Source organism: Penicillium concentricum, assembly GCF_028827145.1.
Source record: "Penicillium concentricum strain IBT 3081 chromosome Unknown utg000001l_segment0_segment0, whole genome shotgun sequence".
Classification (NCBI taxonomy): Eukaryota; Fungi; Ascomycota; class Eurotiomycetes; order Eurotiales; family Aspergillaceae; genus Penicillium; species Penicillium concentricum.
The window spans coordinates 6159015-6172993 of record NW_026622754.1 but is presented as its reverse complement, the minus strand read 5'-3'; the positions used below and the strand labels follow the sequence as shown (position 1 = coordinate 6172993).

The 13979-nt window shown below is 47.0% G+C and overlaps 5 protein-coding genes across 5 annotated transcripts; 3 read left to right on the top strand and 2 right to left on the bottom strand.

Moving 5' to 3' along the window:
- Positions 1-35: 35 nt before the first annotated feature.
- N7517_002365 (putative C6 transcription factor) lies at positions 36-3474 on the bottom strand (the record flags this gene model as incomplete). Its single annotated transcript, XM_056720095.1, has 6 exons — positions 36-398; positions 454-736; positions 800-1223; positions 1283-2007; positions 2723-3138; positions 3310-3474. 6 exons carry the CDS (start codon positions 3472-3474, stop codon positions 36-38), a joined length of 2376 nt encoding a protein of 791 aa, XP_056584230.1.
- A 288-nt stretch (positions 3475-3762) lies between these two features.
- N7517_002364 (putative MFS sugar transporter) lies at positions 3763-5695 on the bottom strand (the record flags this gene model as incomplete). Its single annotated transcript, XM_056720094.1, has 8 exons — positions 3763-3998; positions 4064-4162; positions 4213-4313; positions 4370-4568; positions 4623-4710; positions 4763-5309; positions 5363-5637; positions 5693-5695. The coding sequence occupies 8 exons, from the start codon at positions 5693-5695 to the stop codon at positions 3763-3765; spliced, it is 1548 nt and encodes a 515-aa protein (XP_056584229.1).
- Positions 5696-6310: 615 nt separating this feature from the next.
- On the top strand, positions 6311-7545 carry N7517_002363 (uncharacterized protein; the record flags this gene model as incomplete). Its single annotated transcript, XM_056720093.1, has 5 exons — positions 6311-6599; positions 6667-6822; positions 6877-7199; positions 7278-7347; positions 7412-7545. The coding sequence occupies 5 exons, from the start codon at positions 6311-6313 to the stop codon at positions 7543-7545; spliced, it is 972 nt and encodes a 323-aa protein (XP_056584228.1).
- Positions 7546-9410: 1865 nt separating this feature from the next.
- N7517_002362 (putative integral membrane protein) lies at positions 9411-10800 on the top strand (the record flags this gene model as incomplete). Its single annotated transcript, XM_056720092.1, has 6 exons — positions 9411-9582; positions 9642-9661; positions 9718-9754; positions 9804-9871; positions 9920-10392; positions 10452-10800. 6 exons carry the CDS (start codon positions 9411-9413, stop codon positions 10798-10800), a joined length of 1119 nt encoding a protein of 372 aa, XP_056584227.1.
- A 526-nt stretch (positions 10801-11326) lies between these two features.
- On the top strand, positions 11327-13930 carry N7517_002361 (uncharacterized protein; the record flags this gene model as incomplete). The annotated part of the gene is made up of 1 exon (XM_056720091.1): positions 11327-13930. The coding sequence occupies one exon, from the start codon at positions 11327-11329 to the stop codon at positions 13928-13930; it is 2604 nt and encodes an 867-aa protein (XP_056584226.1).
- Between the last annotated feature and the right edge of the window lie 49 nt (positions 13931-13979).

Below are 13979 nucleotides of genomic sequence, written 5' to 3'. Positions count from 1 at the left end.
CCTCGAAATCATCTTCACGATATAATGACCAATGTTCAAGGCGCAAAGCTCTCGGCAAGAGGCATATAATCAGTGTTGAAGTCCCATATCGTATTGTAGTTCGACCAATTGAGGAAATTGTCGAGGCCTGTTGTGACATCGTCCACCACATGCTGCTGCACGGGCTCTGGATCGAGTAGCTGATCAAGGATACAAGACAGCTTTTTCTCGGCTTGCTTGCAGGTGTGATAGTTGCCGTGACCGGGGCCTGCGACCCACGACAGGAAAGAAATAACCACGCTGAGGTTTCGGATCAGCTCAGCGCGCGGGAGAGGAACGGTGTGTGGACCGGGCTCATGCGATTGGCGTAGGAGTTCAAGGAGAAGGACGCTGGCGGAAGGAACACCGTACGTGAGAACCTGCATTTATTAGTAAATGTATCTCTTCCATAAATGACAACCGTGAGCGACATACGATCCAAGAAAAGTGCCGGTCAAGATCGACCATTGGGGTTCGGAACGAATTAATCTGAATGACAATGGCTAGTACCCGACGAGATACGTCGCAAAGATCGGCCTGTCCGGTGTTCGTATGCTTGACGACTGCTCGATAGAGCAAAAAGCAAGTCATTAGATAGTCCAAATAGAAATAGACAATGGTAAGCCACCCATCATAGAAATGTTCCTTCGATCGACGGTCATATCGAAGTTGATCCGGAGTTGATTGCCATATGGCGCGCGATTTTGCTTGGATCTCTCTGTTATAGGAAGATCACGTCAGTACCAAGGAAACATTACATTGGACGAGAATATATACTTACTCGGACTTCTGGATTAAATTGTGTTGCTCGCGAGTTCCCAGTACAACCTCAAGAGTTTCTTCCCGAATGATAGCCAGCTGAAAGCGTAGACGAGTTGGGGTTACTAGGTGTAACTTCCCTTCAGTATTCCATCCGGCACTGTCTAGCTCCGAGATAGCCTTGCTGAGGACATCTCCACCCGCAATCAGAACCTCGTCGCTCAGATCTAACGGAGCAGCGAGTGTGCAGAATCGACCGTTCAACAGTGGCGGTCGTCCAACAAATGATGCTATCATTTTGTCCATGTAGAAGGCGGCAACAAAGCAGCGCCTCCGCCACTGGCGAAGAAAGAATGGGCAACTCTCACTGCCACTAGTCTCCAAGTGTAGCCCAGCTGCATAAATCGTGGATACAAGGTCACCCAATCGACACCATGCTTGGTAGCCTGACAGGCGGTCAATAAATCTATAGGGATCGAGATTATTAAGAAAGGGAAGTTCTTACTGGAATCACCATATTGTTGGGTTCGCAACATAGCATCATTATATTGCAACATTGCTAGCAATTCGTTTGCCGACGATGTCTGGTCACAGAAACCAAGGCATACTGTACTTATGACAGTGGTCTGCTCTAGTAACCGGTCTTTTGCTCGAGGATCATCCGAGCCCTGCGTGATGTCAGGGTCGTTGGCTGGCGTAATGATCAATTGCATTCCGCAAAGTGTGAAGATAGACCCAAGGGCCTCCCACCGGAGATTGCGACCGGTGAAAGAGGAGCAATACTCCTCGGGTGACATAGACTTATGCGTCTGCATCGGTCGGGAGGTATTTTGAAATATTTGATTCGCCAACTCTTGCAGTTGTGCTGTTGGATCACTAGAGAACCCATCGAAGATTTGGCGCACCGAGCGCAGAAGTTCGTCCATTACCATTTTGGGAACGACGACGTTTAGTGTCCGAACATAGAACCGTGCAATCAGCATATCACACACAGTGAGATTGTACAAAAACCGCAGTACATCAACCCCGGATTGGAGTCGATCGGGTTCTACTACCAACCCCGCAGAGGAATCTGTGCTCTCTTCGGGCTCGAACGAAATATCACTGCGGTGCTCAGTCAGAACCGCAGAGTAGCTTGTCGAGCCCAGATATCCAGGAAGAGCTGAGGGTGGTTCTAATGGCGCGAAGAAACGCCCATTCCCCAGTGAACCTGAGCCCGGGCTGGAAGCACTGTTTTTACATATTAGTATGGGCTTATCATCCGTTGCAGGAGATGCTTACTTTGAGGTTGGTTGACTAGTCAGTCGACTAGAAACTATCGCAGGATTGACTGGATCGGAAGGTCTTCGCCTAGTCATTGGAGCTGGATGATAAAAACATTTATCGCTGATTCTTTTTGCGGTGCATCGGCGACAGATTGGCCGGTCATGGTCACATCGCTGTTTGGATCTCCGACAGGGTTCACACGACTGCAAAGTGCCATTTTTGCGCGTTGCAGGCGATGCAGAACGCCGATCGTCGTTTCTCATGGCCCGAGAACCAATGCATAGAGGTATATGATTAAGAAAAGAAAGGGAAAATTATACCCGCGGTCAGTTTGCCTCTTCCAATTTGGGCTTAGCGTGCCACATCGGGGAAATCCGAAGTATGAGAAAATGAGACTGTACACAATTCGACAGCAAAGCTTGGGAATATCTATTAATCTATGATTATTATTATTATACATATTTTATTTGGATTTTCCGTACTATCAGAGACAACTGAAATTATATCAATCACTAGAACCCTATGTGATACGATATATACCATATTGTACCTTCAACAATCCCCCGCAACATCCTTTCTCATAAAAACTGTCTTTATATCCCAAATCTTCCCCTTCTTATCCGGGACCTGATAATAGTTCTGCACGGTTTTGATCAATTGATAACCTCGACGAGCATACCATTCCTCATTCGTAGTCTGCAGACGGTAAGTTACTTGACCGAGGACCTCAAATTGTACAATCAGACTTGCCTTTGGAACACCACCATATGTCACATTCGCAAAATCTTCTCTCTTCTGGTCGTCTTTCTGAACCGTGTCTAGCATCAATATCTTGGCTAGTAGTGGCTCTCGAACTGCCATAGCCTCGATCTCATCCATTGCAGCTCGCCCGATTCCCTGACCCTGGATGGATTGCCTGACATAGAAAGTCTTTATCCAGAAGATGTTCTCGGCTGGCAGGTTAAACTCAATGTGCTCTGCATCGGGGTTCTTGGAGTCTAGTGAGATATGGCCAATAGGGATGAAGCTTTCGTTTGTCGGCTGGCGTTGGACAGCATTGATTGTCGTGGCAGTGTCATGAAGCATTCCATCTTTCTGGTAGTCGCATGTTAGTTGTTTTATTTAGTTGGCAGTGTCGTCTTTCAAGGTTTACTTTTGGCGATATGGCTTGTGACTCATCTGACGGCAGGACCTTTCCGCAAAATGTAAGCATATTCGACTCGGTTCATTGAATACAACAAAGGAATAATATTTCATCAAACTCACGATCCAATAAATGCACTTCTCGCCTTTGAGCTGTTGCTTTTTCCATTTCGGCTCGACTTTTTCCTGGTCCCAACTGCATTCGACTCGCTGCGATACAAGACATTTCACATGAACGTCTGAGTTGGGATCCCAGGGAAACAAAGTCACTTTCGAATTTGAGCCCATTGTTCAAAGATAAAATCGAGTATTGTAAGTATAAGAGTTGTAGAGTTGTGATCTCGAGATAAGTGAGGCTCTTCCTGATGATTTATAAGCTGAAATTAATAATAACGAAATCTAAAATCTAACCAATCCAAATCCCCGGTCAACAACCACTTATGGAGCAGGGTAATTTTTCCTGTTTCTATATAAGACATGAGCCAGCCATAGCCCTAGCCTTAGAATCTTTAAGCCGAAACTTATTCATTGTCGGCAGACCACTCTCTGCCCAGGAGCTAAACATACTCAATGTGTTTATTCTGTTTTCGGCACGTTCTGCTCAGCCTCGCCTGTTGAAGATAGCTTGGTCTCTTTCTCTAGCTCTAAACTTATAGGTGGTTGAGCGTTCTCACCCGTGGCTAGCTGGTGGTCGAGCCGAGCTTTTTCCTCGTCCGTGGCGCCGGTGAGATTAACAGCAACCTCCTCGCCGAAGTTCTGGGCGATTTCCTCTAGAGTGAGACCAGCAGTTTCAGGGAAGAAGAAATAGATGACTACAATTTATGTTAGTAGGGTTTTAGTTGACGGGTGGATCTTGATCGGGAAGAAAAAAACATACCTGGAATGAAGAATGCAGACCAGCAAATAATGACAAGATAGTATTTCCAGCCAACGTTGCCGAATCCCATGGGGGCAGTTTGCAGGAGGATAAGGGTGGCTAGGTATGTCAGTTGGAATTCGAAGGCGAAATTGCAACGAACAACTTACAAGCAAATTGACCGAAGAGAGAAAAGCCCATGCCAATTGGACGGATTTCAGTTGGGAAGATTTCCGAAACATAGAGGTACATGGTGGTGTCGCAGAAAGTACTGCAGGAATGTCAGCTCGATGTATCGCAATTTCGATATGTTGAAACCTGACTCACCCCTGGAAGGCCAGATAAAGGTACATGAAGAAGATACCGAATCCATTTCCGATCTTGTTGGTTGTACCAGCATACTGGGCTGTCATTGCAGCCAGACAGGATGTAGATATGATAATGCCGACAAAGCCAATCATGTACATGCCACGCCGGGAATTGACTTTATCATGGAGCCAGGCACCTAGAGGATTGTAGATCACACCTGAGCTAGGTTAGCAAACGGGGTACATAGTAGATCCTGGGTGTTTATCCTCACCAGCTGTTGTCAGCCAGACAGCACTCAAGAGCAGAGGCATACCGCCCTCCATGCCCAAGTTTGTATACAGAAGAACGGCGTAGTTGTTCTAGCTGTTGTCAGTGGGATATACTTTTCAAGCAGGCATTACCATCACTCACAATGATCAAAGGTCCGCCAAATTCAGCGCCCCACTGGGTAAGAAAACCGATAGCCATTCGCTTTCGGTATGTCTTCCTTGTGAATACAGCCTTCCACACGCTGCCATAAGTAGCCAATCTCTCAGCCTCGAGTTGGATTTGCTCTTTTGTCTGGAAGAACTCCTCCTTGGCAGCCAAGTTGTTCGGGTCGTCTGGCGATTCGCGGAGCCGCTCAAGAACGTGCTGCGCCTCATCAAATTTACCCTTTGATATCAACCAGCGAGGAGAGCGCGGGAGCCAGGGAGATCCCAGAAGCAGCACCAACGCAGGCAAGCATTGCAAGGCGAGAGGAAATCTCCAGCCAAACTCAGAAAGAGAGCCGGTTGCATAGTAGCAGGCATATCCTACCCATCCTGAAAGCATATATCCAAAGACTAGGAAAATGGCGTGGTGGCCGACCAGCCATCCACGGCGCAGAGCACACGACATCTCGGAAAGATACATAGGGCAGACGGTTACAAGGATACCGATTCCAAGACCGCAAATAAAGCGGCCAGCCTGGAACATGCTGAGAGTTGTTAGTGCCAGTCAAATTGGGAGAAGGTAGGAGAAGCGACATACGCTAGTGAATTAGAGCCGGCCTGAAGTGCTCCTCCGAATAGCGAAAAGAAGGCACCGAACTGGATGTTCGCCTTTCGGCCGAAGAAATCACACGACCACATTATAAAAAGTGTACCGACAGCACCGCCAGCACTAAATACACCATTGGCTGTCGAGATCGCAGGGGTAGTGATGGTTGCGTATCCCGGTTCACCCTCAACGGGCAGGTCGAAGTAGGCGTACCATCCCGGCTGGCCGATTGTACTGGAGATAATTGAAGAGCAATAACCATATGTCTATTTGTGTAAATTCAGTAAAATCACCGCCATGTAAAGATATGTGCGAACTCACCATTGACCCAATAGCGACAAAAACGATAACCAGCCTGTTATAGGTACTGGTCTGAGACCCGAACCTACCCATAATGGTCTGTTGTAATTCTTACAACTCTCAATGATATTCAGGGTATATAACAAAGGATACCATTTGAATGTGGGAAAAATTTTAGCATCTTTGGACGGAGTACGGAGTAGCTGATACATAACAAGGGGTACTAACTCTGTGGAGATGTGGCTGCATAAAGTTCGTGGGAATACCACTAGTATGCCGATCTCACCGGGACTTCTTTGTTTGAGTCCAGGCACTCTGGAAATATTTTCGACGTGTTATAAACTAATGCTCGTTTGCTGAAAGTTCGTTCTAACATGCTATATTATGTTGGTTGTTGTACTCCCTAAGGATGTGATTGCGGAGTCAGTAGAGTGCAGATCCGGTCCGACGCTATTGAGTCCACAAATTGCATCCCCACACGTCGACAAAAGGTCCCTGCGGTGTACGCCGTACTCAGTATGCTAGTTACAAGGTTCGATTGAGAACGAGACCGCGGCATCCTCGGGACCTACAAAGTACATATACTTTTTACAACTCCGACCAACGGAAACGACAATAGAACAGCGGAACAGCGGAACAATGGCCCAGTCTCCCTTTGACACCCCGTTTGACCAACTCCCAAATCCGAAACAGGTTTGGCTAGGAAAGCCCGGTAGCTATGAAGAGGGTTTGGGAAAACTAGCTATTCTTACCCCTGAAGTCGTCGCCGCGGCTTCCGCCAGCGAGATCAGATGTGGTCGACGCGTGACGATGGGATGGGAGATGACGAAACTGGATTATCCTAATCTCAACCGTCAGCCCTGTCATCATGAAATTGTGCCTCTTCTGGGGGGTGTGGCGTTCGATGATATCTATACTATGAACCCACGTGAGTTGAGAGGAATTCTGCTTTCCCTGCTTTTGTTGCTTTTTTACGATATATTGACTTTCGGCAGAGCAAAGTAGCCAATGGGACGGCCTCCGCCATTTTTCTCAGACAGTTCCTGGTAAATCCGAACGTGTGTTCTATGGTGGAACGACCAGCGAAGAAATCAATGATCGCCAAAACGATCGAATCGGTCTCCAGCATTGGGCCCGAGAGGGCATTGCAGGTACTCATCCCTTTCACAAAAATCCCTTGGTATCATCTCACACAATTGTAATAGGACGTGGAGTCTTGATCGACTACGCTACATGGGCCGAGAAAAAGGGGATCAAATACACCACGTTCTCGACCCACCAAGTGCGGTTTACGGACATCCTCGAAATTGCCAAGGAGAACAATATCACATTCAAAAAGGGTGATATCCTTTTCGTCCGCGTAGGAGTGACCAAGGAGTGGGATACGTCCATGACAGACGCCCAAAAACAGGCCTATGCGGATAATCCCAGTCCAGAGCATGCTGGAGTCGAAGCGACCACAGAAGTCCTCCGCTGGCTGTGGGACACCGGATTCTCCGCCATCGCCAGTGATGCAATCAGTTGGGAGGTGAGTGATAAGAAAAATAAACGACAGATTCTCATCATTTGTCAAGTCGATCAAGGAAATCAACTGACAGGCCCACAGGTCTACCCACCACAATCCCCTGACATATTCCTCCATGAATATGTGCTTGCTGGATGGGGGATGCCGATTGGTAAGTTACCACGGTGTTTTTCTCCAAGTTCCGCAAATCCCTTATATTGACTAATAAACAACAGGGGAACTATTCGACCTTGAGGCGCTGGCACGCACCTGCCAAGAACTCCAGCGGTGGAGCTTTTTCGTGGCATCTGTGCCTTTGAACATGCCCGGTGGAGTATCCTCGCCTCCGAATGTGATGGCTATTTTCTAAGCCCATATTGTCTGCGGAGTACAATGTCCATGTACACGGAGTGCTCCGTAGTTTGTCACATATTTAATCAAGCATCAATAGTCATGTCGGCAAGAGTCCCTAGTATGTAAGCCCTATTGACCGGCAATTGACTCGGGTGGTGCCGTCCCGCTCCAAATGTGTAAATGACATGCTAGCCCCACTGTATTTTGCAAAAGAGGCGATTCCGCAAGCAACAAAGGGCGAATCGGGGACGATCAACTGTGAGTACGTGCTCCATTATGTTATAGATTGTGGGTCGAAGGCTCGGGGCGAACGTACCAGCGGGAAATACACCTCGGCACGGCAACAGATCTCGCTTCAATAGCCGTTTAACATATACCGTGCATAATCCATGGATGATATGCAATGAAATTACCTAGTATAGTTAAAGAGAGTACACTATGCAGTGGATTTTGTCTCGTATTTTTGACTTCTTCCTTCGGGGCCAGGACTTAGACTCTCCACCATCTGCGGACCCTACGATCCACTATGCAAGTTCCACTTGACGGTCGCACCTTCCAAACTATGCCGTCGTGGGTCGAAAGCTAAATCATGTTTTGCTCTGCGCAACCATGGTTGATGGGGCCGTTTGGGTCCACTTCCCGCGTATACTAGCTTTGACCACTAACTCAATTCCATGCCCAGAAATTGTAATTACAACCTTAGCGATATCATCAGACTTCGACTCATATATACGTCCACGGGTGGGCTGAGCTATCTCGATATATATTTGATTGAATTGATCTCGGCATTTTGATATATACAACACGCAGTAGCTTGTCTGCAAGAAACGGAGCAACAGATCCTGTATGTACAATGTGTCATATAAATACCAGCATGAAAGCTTGAATGCGCGCCACGATGTATTTTGTATTTAAATTTTCCATCGTGCGTCATAGCTACCTAGGTACACAGTGTCAAAGCAACCTTGGAAGTCTACAGAAAAAGGTTTGACGAACTGTATGCCAAGGAACAAGTCGTTGTCAAACATTTCATTCTTCACGACCTCGGAAACTTTGTGCGTGCATCATTCCGGGTATCTGTTCTGTTTGTGAGCAAGCAACCGTGCCAAGCGTACCAACACCACTACGCAGTGTTGGTGCGCCCTAGCAAACGCCCAACTTTCGGAGATTAGGTATCCTTTGTACGACTTGCCCATACAAAGGATACCTCGGTAAGTTACAGGCATACTCGAACTAGCTACGGCATAATCAAGGAGAGAGTACTAATATATAATATATAATATAAGCCTAGTGTAATTGATCTAATGCTCGGGTCAATTTTAGATAATAGCGTGGAAGAAGGGTAATGCTTTAAGAACTACTACGCGTAAAGCTTATATGTAGAAGCATGCTCGATATTTTCTTGCTTTTAGCACGCTTTTTTACCAAGGCTTGATTAAACGAAGCAGACTTCCTTTACACTATATATATATTTTTATATCTCCTACCTATCTCAAGGGACAAGAAACCCCATATTACCCTTATAATGCCCCTAAGTATCCATTGTATGGGCAGGACATACAAATGATGACCAATTTCTGAAAATTTGGCGTTTGCTGTGGCGCATCAACCCTGAGCACCTAGTGGTGTTGGTACGCTTGGCATCTCTAATAGAGTTCTCGTTGACAGCATTAGTGTTTTCTCCATCTCAGGGGAGCCGATCGTGGGTGATCATAGCCCGATTTCAAATATGGAGTTCGTGAAAGCAGGTCGGTTTAAAATTAGACCCAGTTTTCGAGCTGATTCCCTGTCTAGATCCCGAGGGCATTACATTATTAAAAGACGGGGTTGTCTTGAAACAGCTGTCCCCCGTTACTAATTCTAGACTTATGATAATCCGTGATGCGTTCCATGTTGTTGTTTGAACGGAGCTCTGGGGATGCATCCATTGATCGGAGTGTGCAGCAATGGAACTACGCCTGCCAGTCATTATGTATCATTGGCATGACAGCCTTCTTTGGTCTTCGTGTTTATACTCGACTGTTCATTCTCAACGGATTTGGGAAGGAGGATTGTGAGTGAAATTTTTGGATGGAAGCGCACCAAACGGAGAAATACTGACAGCCTCTATAGGGACATGTACAGTTGCCTGGGTAGGACTAACACGTGGGAAGAGGGGGGAACATAGGTTAACAAATACCTCGAACAGTTTCTCGGCGTTTGTTACTCAATCATTGCCCTCCTCAGTATGTCTCTAGTACCACATGCGACGAGCTGTATCTAACGCAAAGATAGTGGGTCATTATGGAGGAGGTTTACACTGGTGGGACGTCCCCGATGAGAACAAGATTCCTTTCCAGAAGGTATGCAAAGCATTCGAACGCTCGATTACCCGGTTTCTGACCCTCTAGACTATCTATGTAACAATGGTCATGTATGGACCAACCGCCTATCTCACAAAAGTGTGTCTCCTCTGGATCATGACTCGTGTATTCAGTCCCTTCCGAAAATGTGTCATGTTTATTCGGATATTTATGGGAATCATGTTGGCCTACTACATCCCGGCTGTCATTGTCAAAATCCGAATCTGCAACCCCATCGCCAAATTCTGGGATCAGAGGATTGACGGCACTTGTTTAGACCAGACATCGATCATCTTGGCTGATGCTGTCGTCAGTGTGGTCAGTGATATGATCGTTCTCATCTTGCCATTGCCATTGACTTTGACTCTGCAAATGTCTACGAAGAAAAAGATGCGGGTTATGGCTATCTTGGGAGCGGGTGGCCTGGCTGTTGCGGCCAGTATCATCCGGTTGGCACTTATTGTCATTACCGGACAGTCGAAGGATCTTTCTCGTGCGTTTATGAGAATTAATATGCTAGGGTATGTTCCTCTCAGCCTATCTTTTTGACTAAACATTCTAAATGAGAAATTATTTCTAGTAACGCGGAAGTCTCCATCGGTATTATCTGCACCTGTCTCCCTTCCCTCTCGGCTCTCATCATCCGCATCTACCACGAATATTCCAGTAACAAAGCAACCCTCGAGTCCGACTACAAAATGAGCACCATGCGAAACCAGGGCACAATGAACGGAAGCAAAAACCAAATGAGTGCTAGGGGGACAGGGTCAGATGAAGATGTGCTCATGTACAATGCACAGGGAAACCCGAAGATTGAGACAATCATTCACGGTAATAGTGAGCAAGGAGGCCCGCCGAGGATGACATTTGGTGGCATAGGAGTGACCCGATCTGTTGATGTGTCTACATCCGTGGAGCCTCAGATATAAATAATCTCAATTTTGGATTAGATAACATAACAGTAAAAATCATCAACGATATGGCCTGATATTTCCATAACATATATCTTTTGAAGATACGTGTCTCGAGAAACTGAGTTTTGCGGTGTGCCTTGTATGCCTTGTGCCTGGGCCAGTGCATTAGGGCTGCATAAGCTGAACTCACCGGGGCCGGATATGCAGGTCAGCATAGAATGTCAGATATCCCGCTCTGACCCCCGGCATCTACCCTTATTTTATATATGTACCTAGATTTACATAACGCCATAGTTCCCAAAATTTGCGTAGCACAGTGTTCTATAGTTACATCAAGCAAGGTGTGGTCTTCTATTTAAATACATATCTCACATATAATGAAATGATAAGTAGATATCCGGGGAAATCAAACGATTACTTGCATAGAGGGGGCCGCCAAGTGACTCTTTACCCCCCACCTTTAATCATTTAGACACATCACTTTGCCTTTTTTTTTATTTTCGAACTCAATTCTTCTGCCTCTCGATCCCCTATGCCCTCAATGTCTCTCATACATCTCCCAGCCGAGTTGATCCACATAATCATCAACTTCCTCAAGGAAGCGCGTTATCTAAATTCTTTGGCGCAAACATGTTCGCGACTACATCTGCTATTGAACCCAATCCTCTATCAAAACAGCAATCGCTCATTACATGGGTTCCCCCTTGTATGGGCAGCAAAGCATAGCTCCGAATTGACTATCCGCCGAGCATTTGATGCTGGAGCCCTCACACATTCCTGTCATTACAACTTCAGACGATCGCTGGTCGCGGCAGTCGACAACAGCAATGAGACTATCGTGCGCCTGATACTGGAACAAAACAAAGGCCCTGGTATATTCATACAAAATCAGAGCTGCAGGCAATGCGAAGATCAGAGATCCGAGGCCGTCTCAAAAGTCCTACATCCATTATATCTGGCAGCAGTGCGTGGCAACGTGGCTATTGTCAAGCTCTTGATTGCCCATAATGTCACTTTCGAACATGACCACGACTGCTGCGGTGAAACATGTTTCGATCTTGTATTTGCGGCAGTAGAAAACGGTCACCTAGCCGTTGTGAAAGTTCTCATCGAGGCTGGCTACGCATTGAACGACAAACAAAGCGTATACTGGCATAAACAACCACTCCATGCGGCAGTCCTTCAGGGTAATACAAAATTGGTTGAATATTTGCTGGATGGAGGGGCCGAACCCTCGCCTCAAGAGGAACCACCTATCATGTCTGCTGCTAAAAATGGGGACCTGGAAATGGTCAAATTGCTCCTGGAACGGGGAGCAGATCCCAACAAAAGATTTTGTGGTTCAATGGCCCTCTCGGGTGCGGCTGGCCATGGCCACGTGAAGATCCTGGAATTGCTCTTGAATCATGGAGCGGATCCCGATCCTGATATGGCTCAAGGTTGGCTGAGTACACTCTACCATGTAGCTATACACGGTCAACTGCCAATCCTTGATCTTCTGTTGGCGCGTGGAGTGGATATATACCCCAAAGATCCAGCAAAACAATGCTTCTTGTTATCGTCGATAATCGGAAATACAAGTTGGGGATCAGTTGATAGGCAGAAAAAGGCTGCTTTCGCTGAGTTTTTTCGAACCTTCGCCGACTTTGAGGATATGATAAATGACAAAGATGACGAAGCACGAGCTGAGATTCTTTATATAGCCATTGGCTATGGGTGGGAGGATATTGTGAAGCGTGTTCTGGAGCATGGCTTTTCTGCAGATGGTGTCTATCGTCGCTGTGAAACACGGTACGAGAGGCCGATACTTCAAGCCATTGACAACGGCCACATTGGAATTACCAAACTTCTTGTTGAGCATGGCGCCAATATACAAGAGTACCAGGGAGAAATAACGGTCCTTGTCGAGCATGGTGCCAATACACAGGAGTACCCAGGAGAAATCATGGATGAAGGCGCACTTTCCTTGGCAATCCAATTGGGCAATGTACAAATTGCAGAGCTTTTACTCGACCACGGGGCTGACATAAACTGCATAAGCAGCCGTGGAGAAACGGCTTTGGCCGAGGCTGCGATGGTATCCGCCGAGATGTTTCGCATGTTGCTTGATCGAGGAGCCGATCCGACGAAAACTGCATTATATGCTGATGGCAGATTTAATCCATCCTCGGGCGAAAATGCTATTACCAGGGCATTGTACTTTGGTGCAGTGGATGTTGTACAAATATTGGTGGAGAGGGGCATTGCACTGGAAATGCCTCCATTACCCAAGCAGCAACAGAGGCCCAGGAACCACCAGGGTCCTAATTTCCCAACGAGTCCCAAGAAACTGATAGAAGAGGCATTCTTGGGAGGTGAAGAAATGGCGGTGCTGGTCTTGGATCGGGGACTATTGAAAATTGACCCTGAGAGCAACGAGGCACAAGAAGGATTAGTGCACGCTGTCCAATTTGGGATGGCCGGGGTGGTGAAGCGACTGCTCGAACGAGGGGTCGATCCCAAATTGCCCTCACTCTACACTCAGTTATCTTTGCCAGTGGCTGCAACATATTCTCCTCACACTGATGGTAGCAGTAATGCCACAGCCATCCTTGATCTGCTCCTAGCTCATGGTGCTGATATCGAGGAACGGTGTTATCCTGGCATGACTCCCTTGTACCGGATTGTCATGCACGTCAATGCCAAAAAGGAGTGGGTTTGCGATCAAGCAGAGGTACGACTCTTGTTGGAGAGAGGTGCAGATCCTTTCGCGGAGCATGACCACTGGGTTGCACTCGTGACGGAGACAAGTGATGCCCACGCTCATTCCGACTCACCATTCAGGAGTAGACGGTCAATCCCAAGTCCCAATACCGGGACCGAGGATGATGACGGTCCTCCCAGGAGAATGGTTAAGTTTGTGCGGCAACCCAAGAATTTAATAGGCCAAGATGGACACGATGACCCATTCCTAGCATGTATGAGACTGGGCGATAAAGCAGTGCTCAACCTCATGCTTGACGCGATCGATCGGAAAGGAGTTCCCTTGGAGGAGTTGGAGGATAGACTTGACAGAGCTCGGATTGAAGCGACTGAGAATGGGAACCTGCGCCTGCTACCCATTCTAGAAGATTATTACTGGGCAAAACGATATCCGCGCAAGTAAGAAGAATGGTATACAAGACCAAGATGCTATTTGCAGATAAATTGGCTTG